General features: G+C 33.3%; 1 protein-coding gene across 4 annotated transcripts in view; it reads right to left on the bottom strand.

Annotated features, from left to right (window-relative positions):
- The window catches only part of LOC309817720 (lysine-specific demethylase 6A-like), a 163,069-nt gene that overhangs the window by 79,416 nt on the left and 62,037 nt on the right, over positions 1-21,616 (bottom strand). For all 4 annotated transcript variants that reach the window (XM_082646987.1, XM_082646986.1, XM_082646985.1 and 1 more), the window contains exons 5-8: positions 19,330-19,388; positions 16,802-16,922; positions 7,573-7,627; positions 5,035-5,069 (exon numbers count right to left, since the gene is read on the bottom strand). In XM_082646987.1, coding sequence (XP_082503113.1) covers positions 5,035-5,069; positions 7,573-7,627; positions 16,802-16,922; positions 19,330-19,388 — 270 coding nt within the window. The remainder of the gene's footprint in view (positions 1-5,034; positions 5,070-7,572; positions 7,628-16,801; positions 16,923-19,329; positions 19,389-21,616) is intronic.

Below are 21,616 nucleotides of genomic sequence, written 5' to 3' on the forward strand. Positions count from 1 at the left end.
TCAATGACTTTCAAATAACTAGGATTAGTATGTTCGAGAAAATAAATGATGAAGAATTTCAGCCCAGAATCAAGAACTATGTAAAATTCCATCAGAAATTTTAGGGAAAAAAGGGAATAATTAAGAACTCAGTGGTGGCTTAACTGCAGATTTGATATAGAAAATGAGAAGATAAGTGACCTGAAAAATAAACCAGAAGAAAATACAGATAAAGAGAGAGAAAAAAAAGTAGAAAATACAGGTAAAAATAGAAAAGACAGTGGAAATCTGTAATGTACATGTACTTGGACCCTTAAAGGAAAAAAGATAATTGGGCAAAAGTAGTTTTTGAAGAAATAACCTCCCTGCAAAACATAAAAGGAGAACACGGTACAGATTCAAGAGATACAAGAAACCACAAACAGAAAACCATAAAGAATTAGGATCATGGTAGCAAAACGGCAGGAAACTAAATACAAATAAAAAATTTTAAGTAATCAGAAAATAAAAAACCAGCGTGAAGATAAGCTTCACCTTCTAAGAATCAACAAGGGAATCATGAGACTTCAAGAAACAATACAGCTTAACAACAGTGGAACATAAATTTCAAACTGTGGAAATAAAAACAGAATTCCATGCCCACTGAAAACATTCGTAACAAAAAAAAAAAAAGAGGAGGAAGAGTTGTAGTCAAAAATCAGGGCACACTAACACACATAATTATGTTTAATACTATTACCATAATACTTCTTCAAGAACTGATTTAATGGATAAGCAAGAATTTTTAAATTAAAAAGCTGAAAAGGATATAGAAAAACCTGAACACAACCAAGTCTACACAGCTATACCACAGTATACCCAAGAACAACAAAACACACGTTTCTTTCTAATAAAAACATGAATCATTAACCAACACCGATGATACCATGGCCCAAAATCAATATAAAAAATAACAACTGATTTAAATAATAAAAGGGTAAACAACAAATTTAAGATGGAGATCAATACCAAAGACACAATCATAAAATTCTTTCATCGTTGTATATGTTATTCAACATATTACATAACCACAGGTCAAACAAAACAACAAATCACAGGTGAAATTAGAAAATATTTTGAAATAAGAAGTACACAACATAGCAAGTTTTTAGAATGCATCAAATCATGTTTGGAGAAAAAAATACTTTAATTCACATTGTTTTTAAAACTAGAAATCAATCACCTATGTATGTCAAAAATTAATAAAAAATAATGCTGACTAAATTAAACCCAAAGAAAGTAGTAAGAGAGCAGCAATTAATAAAATAGAAAGCAATCACATAATAGAAGCATATGAAAGGTTATTACATTTGACAAACCCTGGCAAGACCAATCAATAAAAAAAGGTGCTCACCACAGATCTGTACACACTTTATAAGAAAATATTATGAACCAATTCATGCCAATAATTAAGATGAAATCAAAAAAAAAATTATCTTCCCTATAACAGAACTGAATCAAAATAAAGATCTACAACTCTCCAAAAGTAGTGACAAATACTGCGTTTCAAATGTAACCATAATCAAAACTCTTTCAATTATGAAAAATCCAGTCCTAAATGGCTTAGACACTAAATTTTTCAAAACATTATGAGAAGAAATATAGTAACAATCTGTAACACAAACTCTTCCAGAGAATACAAAAATAAGGTAGCATTTCCAAAGCACTTTTGTAAAACAGTATAATCATCATTCTAAAGTCTCCAAAGGGCAGTACAAAAAGGTGAAAACCAATCTCATGAACAAAGACACAGAAAACTTGTATGTAACATTAACAAACTAGAACTATAATAATATTTAACAACAATAATACATCTCAATCTAGTATATTTACTTCAGGACTACAAGGCTGCATTATAATTTGAAAGATTGACATTAATTTCCAATTCCACACTAGGTGTAGAAAACAGACTTTTCTTTATTTCTCTCGCTAAATCCAGTTAAAAGCACTCCAAACTCTGCTTGCTTGTTTTATATGTAATATCAGAAAAATATGGAAAAAAGTAAACCATTCACTGATCTTTGGACTCAAGGAAAAATACAGCAGTAAATATATATATTTTTAATTTGTTTAGTTAGGGTTTTGGGTTTTTTTGATTTTGTTTTTTGTTCGTTGGTTTGTTGTTTTCTTTTGCCTCCTAAATTCCTTACTAAGTTCTGGAGAAGCCATACTTGGAAATACCAACAACTATAAAGAGCAAAATCTTCAAGAAAAGACTCATCTATACAGGTAAAAAAGATCAGTAAAAGTGGCAGCCAAAGAAGTCAGAAAACTTTAAGACAGTAAGTTCTCTACTCCAGCAAATACCAGGTAGTCTACTCTCACCCTCATCAGCGGTCTACATATACAATGAAACAGCATACAATTATATATACATAGTGTGCCAATGTCAATTTCCCATCTCAATATTGTATTACAATTACAGAAGATGTAAACACTTGAAGAAGAGAAGATGAGGTGAAAGGTACACTGTATCTCCTGTGCATATTTGCTACTTCCTGTGAATTTGCAATTATTTCAAAACAAGGAGTTTGAAAAAAATCAGTAGAACTCATGAGAATACCAGAATAAGGGTAAACTTCTGTTTTCATTTAAAAACCCTCAGAAACCATCTCAATAAATTAATGATTTTAAAACAGTAAATAATAACCCTATCAAATTTCAGAAAACAAAATTATCATCTTTCAGGAAGATGAAACTGTAAGAATATGACAGAGTATTTATAAATAAGAACTTCTATGTATAGGTTAAAATTAGAAAAATCAAAAAGACCTACATAGAAAATTATATTTTACTCAAATTATTTTATGAAACTATAATCAACTATAAGTAGAATTTTTTTTATAATGGGAGAACTATCTTGGATTAACAAGAAGATGATATTCACTGAAATGAAGAATTCTTGTAGATACCAAATGAAAGTATACTACTCATATTTTCCTTTCTGAGAATATCTCAGTTTATATTTCATGCCCTCATTCTATTAAAGTGCCATCAACTATAAAATTTAATAACACCACAATCTAATTTTTTTTAATTCAAATGGGAAAGTTCTATAACTTAATTGATTACTTGGGTTTAATATTTATTCTTTTCCTTCTTTGAAAACTGCAATGAAATTAAGATAGTTTAACATCCGAAAATACCAAATGGTCATACCATAGTAATCCCTCCGTATTTGTGGGAGATTGGTTCCATGACACCCGAGGATACCAAAATCCACTCAAGATACCTTACATAACAGTTTAGTAGCCTCAGCTGTGTGAATCCCCAGGTTCTGTATTGCAGATTCTTATCTTACCTGCAGTAAGGAACCTGCAGATTTGTTGGGCCAGCTAAAGATTGAATATACCAGGCTTCCCTGGTGGCGCAGTGGTTAAGAATCTGCCTACCAATGCAGGGGACACGGGTTTGAGCCCTGGCCCGGGAAGATCCCACATGCCGCAGAGCAACTAAGCCCATGCACCACAACTACTGAGCCTGTGCTCTAGAGCCTGTGAGCCGCAACTACTGAAGCCCGTACACCTAGAGCCCGTGCTCCACAGCAAGAGAAGCCACTGCAATGGGAAGCCCATGCACCGCAACTAGAGAAAGCCCGCATGCAGCAATGAAGACACAACACAGCCAAAAATAAAATAAATAAATTTATTAAAAAAAAAAAGATTGAATGTACCTAAAATAACTTTCCCTACATCAAAAGATTAAGGGGGAAAAAGAAAACACTTAATGAATAAAAACTCTATACTTAACAAAGACTCAGACGGAGGTAAGAATTTTTATCTATAACAATAGATATAAGAAGGCTGCCATTCCATGTTATAAAATAGAAATTAGCAGGTTACCAGAATATCCTACCTTGATACCAACTCTGATTCAGAAAATATGGGAATTTCACGGGTGTTTTCTGGGGAGTAAGGGAAGATGGACAGGGTATAGAAACCTGACGTCAATTTTTTTAAAGCTCCCCAAAATGTCTAACCCATAAGCAGGGTTTGGGAACTTGACACTTAAATGATCTCAAACTATCTTACTACATCTATTTATAATATGAATAAAGGAAGATGCCAGCATCTTTCCTTGTTTGGTATAAATTTGCATAGTATCTACCCTCAACCCATTAATTTATACTTGGACTAAAAACAAAAGAATAGACCTCACAAATGTTTACTACATAACAAGTGCTTTTTCACCCTTGAAAAGCTGCTATTAAATGCATGTTATAAATCAACTGAAATATAATCTTAAATGTTCAACTACTCATACTATTGATAAACTCTATGTACTTTTTTCAGCCTCCTAGCAACTTCCTGATTTCTGATCACAGATTATAAATTTATATGATACTACAGTTTTTAATCTAACAGCCAAACAAAATATGCTATGCACAAAATATTACAAAGTTAAACTGAAACAGTTTTTAAAGCCAATATTGAAGTTATGACAGTACCATTAAAGGGTGACTATCCTTTATGTTACAAATAAGATGTTTTAAAGACACTTCAGTATTACAGAAAAACAGAAGCAATTATTCTAAGACAATATCTTATTTCAAACAGGCAAAAATATTTTGGAAAAATACACATACTAACATCAGAATGGTAGAACACTTCCTAAGTAAAGTCATTTCAAACCACACAGATGACTCAATTTAGAGGCAAACTGCATTAACTGACAATTCCTAGTGTACAGCCAGAGAGTGTTTTGGAAATTTATTAAATCACAGTGAGTTGAAAATGGTTACCAAAACTATACTCATTCTCAATACAAACCTCAAATTCCTTCATGTCTCTTGTTTGGTTTTATCACTAACCAAAATTTCAAACACATTTAATGAGTTTAAAATATTAAATATATGCAGGAGTTTATACTCAAAACTGAACTAAAATTTATCAATAATTATTTCATTTAAAGTATGAAAGTGTAAAGTATGAAACTGTCTTATATAATTTTTATTTCACTTAAAGTATGGATAAGGATTTTGTTCTTGTTTTCAGTATAGTAAATTAAAACACTTACCTGGGTTTCATACAAGTGGGCAATATGAAACTGAACTACAAAGGATCATGGAAAAGAATTAATTACAATACAGCTGAGTTTAAAGTAATGAATGAAAACAGGGATTATACAACATTTAAAACATAAAGAAATGCTAAAGCAATGGATCACAAATTTGATTTAGAAGTTCAACTTTTGTTTTTAATAGAACAATGTACAAATAAAGATCATGGGCATGCTAAGGAAACATAATTAAAAGCCATTATTAAATAAAAATTTAATCCACTTATTTTTAATTCTAAGAAAACACATTAAAATACATTAAAAACATTAAACATCAACAGTAAATAAGTATACTAAATTTAAATCAGCAATATTAAATAAACATAGCCTTTCAAATGTATATATCCTAAAACACGATACTCAAAATGTTCACCTTAAAAATATAGTAAAGCTATTAAATAAAGACATGTTTTTAAACATATGCGTTTTTCTTCAGAATAAATCTATTTAAGCATTTTTTTTAAAGTCATAGATCGAAACAGTATTAGTAAAAGCACACACAAGAAATGACTTTGTTCTGGATATTCAGAATTTAGTGACTTTTACTTAAAGAAGAAAAAAGTCGTACCACCTAAAAAGCAAAATTATAAACTAAGTATATATGATAAATCAGATAAAGGTATATAACACATTTGCTCCTTCTTTTTTCCCCCCCAAGCTCTTCCTGTTACTCAATTTGCAATTACCAGAACATGAAAGATTCAATGAAAACCGTAAGGATCAATAAAACAAAATTACAATAATTACAACTAAATTCTAGCTATTTAAATTCTATGGGGTTTATGTGTCAATAACAAATCTCTTTTCATGTTTTGTTTTAGGCTGTAACTAGAAGAAGCTTTCAAAATTTTACAGAGAACATAAAATGTGGAATACTTTCCAGAACTGTCTTAAAGGAATCATGAAATTCTCATAAGTAACAAGATGTTTATTTTCATGTCCTTTCCTCGTCCTCCCACCCCATCCTTATCTTTCATTCTCTTTCAGCAAATGGCCCTGAAGATTATATTCTCTTTAGGAAGCATTAAAAAACTACCAATTCTTAAGCTCAGCTCTTAAAAACTGTGATTTAGTGATCCTGTGGTATAAAGGCCTGAAAAGCTGTCTCCTTTAATAAACTCCCTAGCTTTCTAATAACTTCTCCACATCCAGATTAGCAAACACTGCACTAGATATCCATAATTTCCTGCACATAACAGAGAAAAATTATCCTAAAATTTTGTAATTAACTCTAAAATCAAATAAATTTTGGGTACAAAGGCACTGCTCTCCCAAAGTATTTACACATTACAAGTTAACAAACCTCCTATGATTAAAAACATCATCTTCAGAGAAAAGGAAAATTCTATCACAAGATAATAACTAAATAAACAAAATACAATTCACACATTTTTTCTAGTCTCATATATAAAAACAACCTCTTTATTTAATAGGTTAAGTGATTTTCTTCCTCTTCACTGCCCTTTCCCAACATAACCTCAAATCCAGTTAATAGAAATTTCATCTCCATTATTTGACAGAAATAAGGAGAAAGTTAGGGAACCTAAATCCTATTTTTCTCATCTACATATCCATCTAATAAGTAACAAGAAAGAAAAGACTATCTAACTGGCACCCTAACACCATGTGAACTTCCTACCAATTCAGTCTCGGGTCCCATGTCTCTGGCCTCACAATCCCATAAGGTGACAGTGTCATCTTTCAAAAAGTGAAAATCTCCTATTCCATTCTTAAATATAATTTGAAAGAGGGCCATAAATATACAACTAGGAAAATACTCAACATGGAGATTTTCAAACATATGTACTAAAATACTAGCAACATTGCCAAAAAGGTCTTGAAATTTAAACTTTATTAGAAATGTTATTTTCAGAATATTAAGAATACATGCTATCATGAAGGACAATCATATAATGAAAGTTTTATATCATCTAATTGTTTTCAAAAATATTAATTGGATACATATCTCTTTCTAGCTTGAAAAACAGTATGTATAAACAATGAAGACTGTACATGTGTAAGTTACTCATAAACAAAAATACATTTTCCATTCTTTTTTTTAACTTTACTTTGAATACTCTGATCTTCCCAATTTCATAAGCACAGGTTAAGAGGTTCAAAGACCAGTCATGGCCTGTGGAATATGCAAAGTCTCAAAGACATTAAAAGAAACAAGAGAAATAAGTTATGGGTTAAAAACAGACACTACAAGATAGTAATGCCTGCCACCAATAATACCTAGCAAAAGGTAAGCAATCACTATATGTTAGTGCTCTGTGAGAAACCAGGGATTTCTACAGTTATCAAGTGATTATGCTGATCAACTATCTTAAAGCCTCTGAATCAGGCTTGTGTTCTCCCATTCTTTTTCTCAAAAACCAACATAAACAAAGATATAGAGTATCTGAAAAGGTATTCATGGTCGTAATTTGAAACGTTTCATGGATATTCTGTTCCTCAAAAAGACAAAAAACTATTGTATGTGGAAATACTTACTTTCAACACTCGACAAAGTACAGGGATTAGAGTCAATCAAAGCTAACTGAAAATGCTGTAAGAAAAAAGTGAAGACATTACTGTGCTAAATTTAGAGATGCATAAAGTCAACTTTTATATTTTAGTCTTTATCAGTCTAACATGTATAATGAAACCATGTTATATAACTAAAACATAATAGCCAACCAAACAAAATTACTATAATTCAAAATCTATTGTGGAAACAAAGTGTTATCAAAGTATTTCCATAGGATAGTTAAGAAGGGAGGATGTGGGGGGAAAGCTACTACTATTACTAAAACTTAGTACTTTACCTACTTACCCTGTGTCTATTTTTATTAGGTTAAAAAAAGGAGAATATTTCAGTATTAAAGTAAAGAAAAAGATTAAGTTATAGAAATGTTTAAACTAGACGCGTTTCAATTCACCATACAAAAATCTATAAAGGGGAGGGAGGGAGACGCAAAAGGGAAGATATATGGGAACATATGTATATGTATAACTGATTCACTTTGTTATAAAGCAGAAACACACCATTGTAAAGCAATTATACTCCAATAAAGAAAAAATCTGTAAAACCCAATGGTATCTTTTAAAACATCAGTGATTATCTTAAAATGAGATCTGGACTTTAGAAATGAAACAATACTATTATATATTTCCTAAAGAATAAGTCATATAGGCTTATATTCCTTCTTCTATAGTGCCCTTTCTAGCACTATATTTCAAGATATTTAAAAACCATAACCCATGTTGAAATTCATCTCTGAAATATAGTTGGTTCTTTTAAAAGGTATGTAAATTGTGTGTGAAGCATGTAGAATCATTCATGAAATATTAAAACATCCTACGTATATCAAATAAGTGTATGCAGAATGTAAATATATATAACTGTCTATACATAGATGTTATATATTTATATATAAAAACTAATAGATCATTACTAGGAAATTAGTTACTAACCAGTATTAGTTAATATGACAGTAAATAGAAAACATAATGTATAATTAATATATATATTAGACATTATATTTAATAACTCATGTGTCTGTCTACAGAGACTTATTACTAAAAACACAGATAACATTAAAACATGAAAACACTAGCTGTCACTGAAAAACACTGAATAACAAATGACCTCTATTAATTATCAATATAAATGTCAGAGTTATAAACTACTTAAGCAGAGAAAACAGATAATAAATTTTTTTAACTTAAATGAAAGAGGAATAAGCAAGTCCCCATCAACTATTCTACAAACTATTCCCACAAATGTACATTCAATTTTCAGTCTCCATTAATTATTCAAAGATTAAAATAATCAACTATAATACCATTAAGTAACCAAAGGACAAGTCATTAAACAATCAACTACATAAATGTCATTCCTATCTACAATTCATACATCTAAACTTGTGACAGACATACTGACACTTAAAATGCCAAGTTGGACATGTAGTCTAAACAATGTGGAATGATTGAGTACATAACTATGCTTCCTCAACTAGCTGTAACTAACAACAAAATTAATCCTTGCTATCACTGTAACAAAAGAATGGCTATAAAAAGAATAACTGGAAAGAACACTGTAGGTGGTACACACAGTCTATTATGCTCACACACCATACACAGGACAACCTTTTCAACAAATGGTAGCTGTGAAATAGCCACGTGGAAAATAATGAAGGTAGACTGTTATCTTCCATATAAACATGAAGAATTAAACTATAAAACTCTTAGAAGAAAATACAGGAAAAGATTTTCATGACAAAGGTTTTGGCAATGATTTCTTGGACACCAAAGGCACAGGCAACAAAAGAAAAAAGACTAGGATTCTTAAAAATTAAAAACTTTTATGCATCAAAAGACACTGGGAGAAAATATTTGAAATTATGGCTCTCATAAGGAATTAATATCCAGAGTATATAAAGACACCTATAACTCAACAAGAAGAAATCAAAGAATGGAATTCAAATGTGGGCAAAGGACTTTGGTGTACATTTCTCCAAAGAAGACAAATGCACAGGAAAAGATGCAAGTGAGAAAAACAAAGGTAATATCAATTCACTTCCATTAGGATGGTCATTACTTTTTTAAGAAATGGAAAAGAGGTTTTGGCAAGGAGGCAGATATTCTGGAATCCTAGTGCATTGCTGATAAGAATGTAAAATGTGCAGGCAGTGTGAAAAGTATAGCAATCCTCACAAAGTTAAATACATGATACAATTCAGCAATTAGATTTCTAGGTATATTTCCAAAAGAACTGAAAAAACAGAGTCAAAAAAAGAGTTCAAAAAACACTCATACGTGAGTGTTCATAGCAGTATTCTTCACAACTGCCAAAATATAGAAAAATCTGAAAGTCCATCAACAGATGAATAAATGAAAAAATTTTGTTATATACATACAATTGAATATTATTTGCCATAAAAAGGAAGCCCTATATATGCTAGAACATGGATGAATCCTGGAAACATTAAGCTAAGTGCAGTAAGCCAGACACAATAACATATGATTCCATTTGTATCAGGTACCTAAAACTGTCAAGTTCATAGAAACAGAAATTAGAACAGAAGGGTATCAGAAGCTAGAGGGGAAAAAGGAATGGAAATTATTGTTTAATGTGAACAGAAGTATTTACATGAGTTACTGAAAATTCTGGGGAATGGATAGTGATGATGGTTATACAACACTGTGAATATTATCAATGCCACTAAATTGTATATTTTAACTGATACAGTTGAATGTTGAAAACAGTATCATGTAGTGTGTATTTCTGCACAATAAAATAATTAAAAAACAACACTAGAAAAAATTTATGCTAGTCTATATGAAGTACATTTTAAAAACTTATTTAAAACATATTCTGAAATGGATTAACTTATTAAAATGCATATGACCCTTAAATAGCAAATGCATTATTCTTTCTATAGACATAGAGTCAAAAATAAACACAATGATACAGAGGATACAATGCTACAAAAAACAACAGTTTTCGACTTTATCAATGTCCAATCCTGGTTGTAATAAGATATAGTTATGAAAAATATTACCACTGAATGAAATTGATGGGTATATGTGAATTCCTTGTACTTTTTTTGTTTGTTTGTTTTATTGGAGTATAGCTGATTTACAATGTTGTGTTAGTTTCAGGTATACAGCAAAATTAATCAGTTATACATATACATATATCCATTCTGTTTTAAATTATTTTCCCATATACGCCATTACAAAGTACTGCGTAGAGTTCCCTGTGCTATACAGTTGGTCCTTATTAGTTACCTATTTTATTCATAGTATTATGTATATGTCAATCCCAATCTCCCAATCCATCCCTTTCTCCCTTCCCCCTTGGTAACCATAGGTTTGTTTTCTAGATCTGTGACTCTATAGCTTTTTTTTTTAATTGCATGAAAATTTACTATGATCTGAAAATTTTAAGTTAATAATACAACCAAAACTGGGGGAAAAACCTTTTTTACTCAGGAATATCTAACATTTGAACACTGAAAACTGCTTTAATTTTCATCTATTCTGCAAAGCCAAATACATATCCTTATTGTGCTATGAAAGCCAAGACAAAACTATTTTAAAATATGTATATTATTTAGGGCTTCCCTGGTGGCGCAGTGGTTGAGAGTCCGCCTGCTGATGCAGGGGACATGGGTTTATGCCCCAGTCCGGGAAGATCCCACATGCCGTGGAGCGGCTGGGCCCGTGAGCCATGGCCGCTGAGCCTGCGTGTCTGGAGCGTGTGCTCCACAATGGAAGAGGCCACAGCAGTGAGAGGCCCGCGTACCGAAAGAAAATATATGTATATGTATATTATTTAAAAATATATATATTTAATAACAGCTTTCCGCTAACAGAAAGAGCAGCATAACAGTCCCACTTTGTATTGTAGTACATTTTTAAGTCTAACTGACCTTGAAAACACATTAAAATGTTATGTGAGAAAACAGACCTTTCCTAAATGAGTCATCAAAGGAAATAAACTGACCTTAAAAGAAATACATTTCCAAGATGACAGTATTTCAGTATTACTATTATACTAAAACTCTCAAAAAAGCAGAGAGATTTGTTTTTTTTTGGGTTTTTTTGTGTTTTTTTTTTTCAGAGAGATTTGTATAATTCGAATTGCCCAGCCTACATTATCTCAGTATTCAAGATCCTAAAACAAAAAAAAGTCCACAAACTTTTGAAAGCAGCAGGAAAATTAACGCTTTTACTGTTTCAAACCCCACACGACACAAAATGTTAAGTATTTTCAAACAGCAATAATTCTGCAAATCTTGACACCAAATCCTGACAGCAAAAGCAAAGGTAACAAAAGTGAAAAAGAAGCAAGTGGGACTACATCCAATTAAAAAGCCTCTCCACAGCAAAGAAAACCATCAACAAAATTAAAAGGCAGTGTACTGAATGGGATACAGTTGCAAATCATGTATCCGATACACAGTTAATATCCAAAATATATAAAGAACTTATACAACTCAACAGCAAAAAAACTCCTATTCAGTTTGATTAAAAACTGGATGGAAGACGTGCACAGACACTTTTCTAAAAACATACATGGCCAACAGGCACATGAAAAGACACTGTACATCATGAATCATTAGGGAGATGCAAATCCAAATCACAATTATGTATCACCTGTCAGAATGTGTTCTATGAAAAAGGCAACAAATACCAAATGTTAGTGAGGATGTGTACAAAAGGGAACGCTTGGGCACTGTTGGTGGGAATGTAAACTGCCGTAGCCACTATGAAAAACGGTATGGAGTTTCGTCAAAGAATTGAAAACAGAAATACCATATGACCCAGTATTTCCACTCCTAGATATATATCCAAAAAAAAGTCATTAATTCAAAAAGATACATGTACCCCAATGTTCACAGCAGCATTATTTACAATAACCAAAATATGGAAGTGACCTAGTATCCATCAACAAATGAATGGGTAAAGAAGATGTGGTGTGCATGCATGTGTGTATGTGAGTGTATGTGTGTGTGTATGTGAGTGTATGTATATAAGTGTAATTACTCAGCCATAAAAAAAGAATGAAACTTTGCCATCTGCAGCAACATGCATACACTTAGAAGGTATTAGGCCAAGTGAAATACATCAGACATAGAAAGCCAAATACCAAAGGATCTCACTTTTATGTGGAATTTTAAAAAGAAACAATTAAAAAATAATTTAAAAAAAATCAAGCTAATAGATACAAAGAGCAGATTACTAAGTGCCAGAGATAGGGGTTATAGGGTGGAAGACAACCTATGGATGGAATCTGCAAACAATATGACCAACAAGGGGTTAATATCCAGACTATATAAACAGCTCATATAACTGAACATCCCCCTAAAAAAAAAAAAAAAAAAATTTAAAAATGGGCAGAAGACCTGAACAGACATTTTCCTAAAGAGGACATAAAGATGGCTACCAGGCACATGAAAATATGCTCATCATCATTAATTATTAGAGAAATGCAAACTGAAACAACAAGGTATCACCTCACATCTGTCAAAATGATTATCATCAAAAAACTACAAGTAGGGCTTCCCTGGTGGTGCAGTGGTTGAGAGTCCACCTGCCGATGCAGAGGACACGGGTTCGTGCCCCGGTCCGGGAATATCCCACATGCCGCGGAGCGACTGGGCCTGTGAGCCATGGCCGCTGAGCCTGCGCTCTCCAGCGGGAGAGGCCACAGCAGTGAGAGGTCCGCGTACCACAAAAAAAAAACAAAAAAAAAAAACAAAAAAAAACCTACAAATAACAAGTGTTGGTGAGGATGTGAGAAAAGGGAACTCTCCTACACTGTTGGTGGGAATGTAAACTGGTGAAACCACTGTACGGAGGTTCCTTCAAAAAACTAAAAACAGAGCTACCATATGACCCAGGCAGTCAATCTTACTCATGGACATATATCCTGAGAATACTCTAATTCAAAAAGATATATGCACACCAATGTTCAGAGCAGCTCTATTTACAATAGCCAGGACATGGAAGCAACCTAAATGTCCATCGACAGATGAATGGATAAAAAAGATGTGGTATATATATACAATGGAATATTACTCAGCCATAAAAAGAATGAAATAATGCCAATTGCAGCAACATGGATGGACCTGGGGATTATATCATACTAAAGGAAGTTAAGTCAGAAAGACAAATTCCATATGATATCACCTCATATAGAATCTAAAAAATTATATAAACAAATGTATATATCAAAACAGAAAGAGACTCACAGATATAGGAAACAAACTAGTGGTTACCATTGGGAAGAGAGACTGGGGGCATCGGCGTATTAGGGGTGTGGGATTAAGAGATAAGCAACAAGGATATATTGCACAGCACAGGGAATTATAGCCATTATCTTTTAATGACTTTTAATGGAGTATAATCTGTAAAAATACTGTATCACTATGGTGTACACCTGAAACTAATAAAATATTGTATATTAACTATACTTCATTAAAAAAGAAATATTAATGTCAAAAACATCCTAACATTCTTTATGTTTTCATACAACAAAATCAGAGAGTTATCAGAGTTTAAAATAAGGGGGAAAATGGCACAAAGAAAGAAAAAGAAAATTGCACGCCCCCAAATTTTTTGCTAAAATCAACATCATTTGAAGGTCTGTTACACTTTACCTAAGCCTAAACAAATAAAAGTGGATACAACACTGTTTCCATTATGCGTGAGTAAGCCAAAACACTTTCAACAAACCACTGAATGTTATCTAACTCTGCTCTGCCTAATTAAAGGATATTTTATTACATATTGACAATTTTCTTTTGCCCTCCAACATATTTTCAGAAAACATCTAAAATGTTGGTATATAACAAATACATTACAAAAAAATTATACCATATTTAACTTATTTTCTGCCATATGACATGTTAACATTTTTGATAGGCTAATTTATACCCTGTGAATGTATAAATGAAAGAGGTTAAAATCTACAAAGTGTCAGGGGCTTCCCTGGTGGCGCAGTGGTTGAGAGTCCGCCTGCCGATGCAGGGGACACGGGTTCGTGCCCTGGTCTGGGAAGATCGCACATGTCGCAGAGCGGCTGGGCCCGTGAGCCATGGCCGCTGAGCCTGCGCGTCCGGAGCCTGTGCTCCACAATGGGAGAGGCCACAACAGTGAGAGGCCCGTGTACCGCAAAAAAAAAAAAAAAAAAAAAAATCTACAAGGTGTCAAAACTGTACTTTCTTTACATTTTAAATCCACTGACACCTCACAGTATACAGTTTGATAAACTCTGTTCTAATCTTAACAAATAACTGATAAACCTAATCCCATTCTCTGCACCAAGTTCATTTAACTCTGGACTTATTCCTCAGCTACAACTGATCTCTGACCAGCGTGTGATCTAAATTCTTTACAGTCTACTTGCAATGGTTTTTAATGTTCTTGGTTGAGTTTCTATGTGCCCTCAGTATCACTCCTATATAAACCCATAAAATGCAGAGATAGTTTGAGGCACTTAATATTCTTCTTTTTTTTTGCGGTACGCGGGCCTCCCACCGCCGTGGAGCACAGGCCCCGGACACGCAGGCCCAGCAGCCATGGCTCACGGGCCCAGCAGCTCTGGCGGGCCCAGCCGCTCAGCGGCACGTGGGATCCTCCCAGACCAGGGCACGAACCCGCGTCCCCTGCATCAGCAAGCGGACCCCCAACCACTGCGCCACCAGGGAAGCCCAAGGCACTTAATATTTTAAAACCCAAGAGAATTAAGGAAGTGAACGAATACAGAGTGCAGCAAGGAATTAACTCAGCCGGTCTGGGTTGTTGAAACCCTGCCTATTCAAAAGAAAACAGCTCTAGCCTTGACCAACTCCTGAGAGAGAATCTCTAAACCTTTAGAATATCCTGCCTTGCAAGTGTACCTCTGTATACCTAGGACCTTGGGTCATCAAGATAATTCATTCTAACAACATTACAGTTTGATGTCTAAAGTGGCTGGTGATTAAGCAACTAAAACTAAGGTCAGTCAGGTGGCTCTCTCCCTTTCTATATTACCAAACGTCAATATTATACATATATACATATTTCATGGAAGAGAACAAAACCCTGAAAAGGCTTGGGAACACTCCCTGCATGTAACTAAACATCATTTCAGGGAGAATTAAGTGCTATCAATATGACTGCAATGAGACAGGACAAGTGAACTTTTGCACTTTTGACTCTGTTTTTGGTGTCTTTCTCCTTTGAAAAATTTTATCTATATTCTTTATCTGTAAATAAAACATAACCATAAATAAAACTTTTCTGAGTTCAATGACCTCTGCCAAATCACTAACCTTGAGGTTGGCAGTTTGGGGGACCTGCAATCACATCAGTTTTTAAGTAGACTTTATTTAGCATTTTCCTTGTTAAAGAGTTCAGAGTATGTGACACACACATATGTACACCACCTCTGTAATCAATATACTCTACAATTCACATCTATAAGGAAAAGAGCAAACATTCTAAACAGTCATAAATTCTCAAAACCTTTTTTCTCCAGAAACTTGAATTCTTTCAAAGAACAATGCTTCTGATATATAGGGAAGTCCCATTCTCATTAAAAACCCTTGGAAAACATAAAATGATAGCACAAACCCAGAAACTCGAAAAAATGTTAAGTACTGACAAATCAAATTTCCATTAGAAGCAAAGTATTTAACAATAATGTACCATTCTTTTCCAATGATGTTTATGTTCACCAACTAGCAGACCACAAACCTTAAAAGATAACAAATCTATTAAATAATTTTGCCATGACACATACCATGCTATTAAAAACTGGCAGATTTCTAATCAGACCCACAGGAAAGAACAGTCAATAATCAGATCACAGATATAGCATCACTAACCACCTCTTCATCTCTACAGTGCCAGTCACATATTGGAGAGTGTTTTACATACTCAAAAATGAAATAAAAACCTTCAGTGTCTCCTTATCACAAACATCAATATTTATATTTTGTTAAAAGACAAACCAAAAACAAAAATCTAAAGCACTTAAAAGTTCTTCTGCGTATCTTAGCACCATGCCTGTCTTGTACCCCGAAATCCAATCCTTTTTTCCTTTTTAAGTTCATATCCTAAATTCATTCAATAGCAGTAATATAACTTCCAGTATTTCTCTATACTCTTAACATTTAACCCCACACTCTACACTCACACACACACACGAAATAGTGTATATCAAGGAAAAGCCCCAACCACCTACCTTTAAACTAGATTCATAGTCTGTGTTCACTTTGAACATAAGCCCAAGTCGTAAATGAATTTCCTTGGCTCGACAAAAGCTGGGATCAACATAAAGCACCTCTTGAAATGCTTTAATTGCCCTTGAAGAATACAGACATAAGAAACGGTAAGATTAACTGTATGTGCTTTGGAAGTACAAAAAATACAATGGGTATACGACTTTAAAACAAATTATAACTTTATAAAAACACTATGAATGTAAAAAGGTAACTTTAACTTCCTCAAATTATTTGGCAATATTTAAATATTTAGTAGTATTTTCAATGTAAATAAACAATATAAAATTCTCTGAATCAACTTAGAGAAGACAGTAAGAAAGCTTTTAAAAATGGCAAAAAGGTAAGAGTGTTAACCTTGGTTCTCTACTGCTCCATATAAATCCACTGTTAGAAGCCTTACTCTTACCTACCACATTTTGGTTTACATTCAGCTTGGAACCTATTTTAAGTATGACGTGATTCAGATAGGGGTTAATATTTATCTTTTCCATATGGGATTCCTACTGTACAGAAAGCAGTGCCACCTCTATCATAAATCAAGGACCCGTGTTTACAGGACTGCTTCTGACTTCTCTAATCTACTTCTGCCTTCATTTGCCTACTTTTGTCCTAATTCTATTCTGTCTTGATTATTGTCTTTTTAACAGGTCCTTATTATCAGTGGAGAAAATCCAGATACGCTGGATATACTCTGAATATATTTAAGTGCTTGGAAGAGACAGAAAAAAAAGAAAAAAAGTCTATTTTGAATTTCAATTATTCTATACTGTAAAAACCTCAGAGGCCACTATTTAGGACTGTAAATGTTTCCAAAGTCAATTCTCTTTTTATTATAGAAAGATGCAGATAACAGTCATATCACAATTTAGTATCAAGCAACACACCACATGTCTTTAGTAAGTTACTTCAGTTAAGATCCTACTTGTCAAATGCTGTGGTTATACACACATTTACTGCAAAACAACTATTCTGAAAGGAAGATTTTCTCTGGGAAATATAGACATATCATTTACAGATGAGTTATTAAAATTTAAAATCATCTTTCACACAACTAACTCAACACTGTCACACACATATCAAGCAATTAATATTTTCAATCTATAGACTTATCTCCTTCCTGATTTCACATTCCTACCTTCAATCTAAGGGGGCTCAAAAGTTATAACTACATGAAAACTGTTCAATATTAGTCACACTTCTCTGTATCTAAAATGTATCGTTCTTTGTTCCCAGCCTTATATTGGATTTCACCTAAATTTGTTCTGGCTAGCTGAAATGACTGTATCTATTTGCACAACAACTGCAAATAATGATTTTTAAATATCCACTTTTCCATCTTGACATAAGGCAAAGTACAATAAATTATTCCATTTAGAAAAACTTATAACCTTATTTCTAAATACATCTCCCTACAAACTTTATAACTCCTATTACTGGTTTCGGTAACCATCTGTCCTCTTCCCATTTGTAAGTGATCACAAGTCCATGACCCAATGCCAGTGATAGTTTCATTCAAAAAAAAAAAGGAAGAAAGAAAATCTTTCTTTTCTCTAAGTATGGAATGTGATTTAAATTATTAGACTGCAGTCCTGAACATGAGGCCTGCTTCCACTACTAAATAGTTCACATAACACTAAAAATGAACACATCTTATTTCCCCCATCAACAAAATTTTAAAATTAAAACAAAATGATATCTAAGACCTTTTCTAGTTCTAAAAGTTCAGAATAGTGAGTTCTGTGAATAGGATTTTTAGGAAATTCACAGGGACCTTAAAATTGTCCTCATTCAAGACAAAAGGTAAGTTGACTTAAGTTTAAAATCTCTCAAAGAAATACACAGTTCATAAAATGAAGCTGTAACATGTATAACCTACAAGTTCATGTAACAAACAATGCAGTACTTCTGAACATGGCATAAACAACTTCCCAAAAAGCCAAGGAGTAAGAAAAATAATATACACGAAAAGTCATACAACTAAAAGCTGAATATTCATTCACATTTGGGAAACCATATCAAATACTGGTCAGTGGATACTTAAGGACTCTATTAACATTCAGAATGACCTACAGGACATGGCTGCAAACACTGGTGGTGTACTCACTCGCTTTCCTTTGAATTCTCATAGCACTCAAATGGAAAAAAAAAGGACAAGACCAAAAAAGTTTCCTATACTTTACTGTTTATACAAAATCTTACACATTACTATCATTGTTAATCCTCAACACTGAAGGAGGTATCATTATTCCTATTGTGGGAAATTGAGAGTTTATAATCAAGTTACTAGTTACTGAGAGGTGTTTGCAAATGTGCTGAGTGGAGGGAATGAGGGCTGAACTTGATTTGAACCTACAAAGGTAATACACAACTAATGAAATGAGTGTTTACTGACATTTAAATATTTTATGTGTTTCTCCTACATACACATACACACACACACACACACACACACACACAGTGGGAAAACATCTGATGTAAGTCAACTTACCAGTGAAATGCATTGAAATAGAAGTAAACCAAACCAAGGCCATATAAAAAGGCAGCATTCTGTTTAAAAAAAAAAAAAAAAAAAAAAAAAAAAAAAAAAAAAAAGCGCCATTTAAAAGCTTTTATGTCTACTTTATGTTATTAAGTAGAAACATAATACATAAAATGTTCTTTAGTTCTAAAAATTCTATCCTATCTTACAATATGATTAAAAGAAACAATGAAGTCATGAGCCAACACGAAATGCAGAGGCCAAACAACTTGGAGAAATATTATCAGTTCATTTTAATCAAGCCCACAATGAAAATAACTTTTAACTCCTACAATTTCTGTGAAACCACAAAGTTCCCAAATAGCCAAAGCAATCCAGAGAATGAAGAACAAAGGTGAAGGTATCACATTTCCTGACATCAAAATATACTACAAAGCTACACTAAGAAAAACAGTATGGTAACTGGTATAAAAATATTAGCACATAGACCAATGGAACAGAATAAAGAGATCAGAATTAAACCCCCACATTTATGGTCAACTAATGTTTCATAGGGAGCCAAGAATGCCCAACTGTAAGAGGACAGACTCTTCACCTCTTTAAAAATGATGCTGGGGAAAATGGATAAGCCCATGCAAAATACTAAAATTGTAGTCCTATCTTACTTGTAAATGTTAACTCAAAATGGATCAAATATTTAAACATAAGGTCTGATACCATAAAATTTCCTGGAAGAAAATACAGAAAAGAAGCTCCCTGACCTTGGTCTTGGCCATGTTTTTTGGATATGACACAAAAAACACAAATAGCAAAATCAGAAGTTAACAAATAGGACTATGTCAAACTTGAAAACTTCTACAAAGCAAAGGAAACAATTAAAAACATGAAAAGACAGCCTACAGAAAAGGAGAAATTTTCCAGATGTCATAAAGAACATTGAACGTTCATGGAAAGAGCTCAAAACATTAACAGGAGTTTGGAAGAAACAGATTCCAACCCACATGGATGACTTTGAGAAGTTCAAGGCTTCAGTTCAGGAAATACCTGCAGATGAGTTGGAAATAGCAAGAGAACCAGAATTTAGAAGAAGAGCCTGAAGATGTGACTGAATTGTTGTCATTCATGATAAAACTTGAACAGATGAGAAGTTGATCCTTATGCCTGAACAAAAAATGCTGTTTCTTGAGATGGAAACTACTCTGGTGAAAATGCTGTGAAGACTGCTGAAATAACAAAAAAGAATTTAGAATATTACATAAACTTAGTTGATAAAGCACTGGCAGAGTCTGAGAAAACTGACTGCAATTTTGAAAGTTCTACTGTAGGTAAAACATCATGCTATCAAACAGCATTACATATTACTGAGAAACTCCTTGTGAAAGGAAAGAGTCAATCAATGTGGCAAACTTCATTGTGGAGTTACTTTAAAAAACTGCCACACCCATCCTAACTTTAGCAACCGTCACCCTGATTGGTTAGCAGCCATCAACATCAAGGTAAGACCCTCCACCAACAAGAGGATTATGACTCACTGAAAGCTCAGATCATTTTCAGCAACTAAGTATTTTATTTTTTTTTATTTTACTGTTAAACTATTTACCTTTATTTGATTTTATTTTTCGCTACACTGAATTGATTTATTTTATTTTTATTGAAGTACAGTTGATTTACAGTGTAAGTATTTTTAAATAAAGGTATGTACATTGTCTTTTTAGACATAATGTTACTGCATACTCAATAAGACTACAGTACAGTGTAAATTCAACTTTTTTTAAGCATTAGGAAACAAAAAAATTAGTGTGACTCAATTTACTGCTTGCTTGCAGTGGTCTGGGTGAACCCCTAATATCTCTGAAATATGCCTAGTCTGTGTCAGTGTCTATCACAAACCCTAATTAATAAATTATAGGACTTCCCTGGTGGCACGTGGTTAAGACCACCTGCCAATGCAGGGGACACGGGTTCAAGCCCTGTTCCAGGAAGATCCCACATGCCGCGGAGCTACTAAGCCTGTGTGCCACAACCACTGAGCCTGTAATCTAGAGCCCGTGCGCCACAACTTCTGAGCGCGATCGCGCCTAGAGCCCGTGCTCCGCAACAAGAGAAGCCGCCTCAATGAGAAGCCCGCACATCACAACGAAGAGTAGCCCCCGCTCACCACAACTAGAGAAAGCCCGTGCTCAGCAACAAAGATCCAACACAGCCAAAATTAAATAAAAAAATGTTTTTTTAAAATGCCTTAAAAAAAAAAAGAAATTATGGTTTCATGTGGTTTACCATCAACCTATATACAATG

This window comes from Grampus griseus (assembly GCF_964374135.1).
Source record: "Grampus griseus genome assembly, chromosome: Y".
NCBI classification, from domain to species: Eukaryota; Metazoa; Chordata; class Mammalia; order Artiodactyla; family Delphinidae; genus Grampus; species Grampus griseus.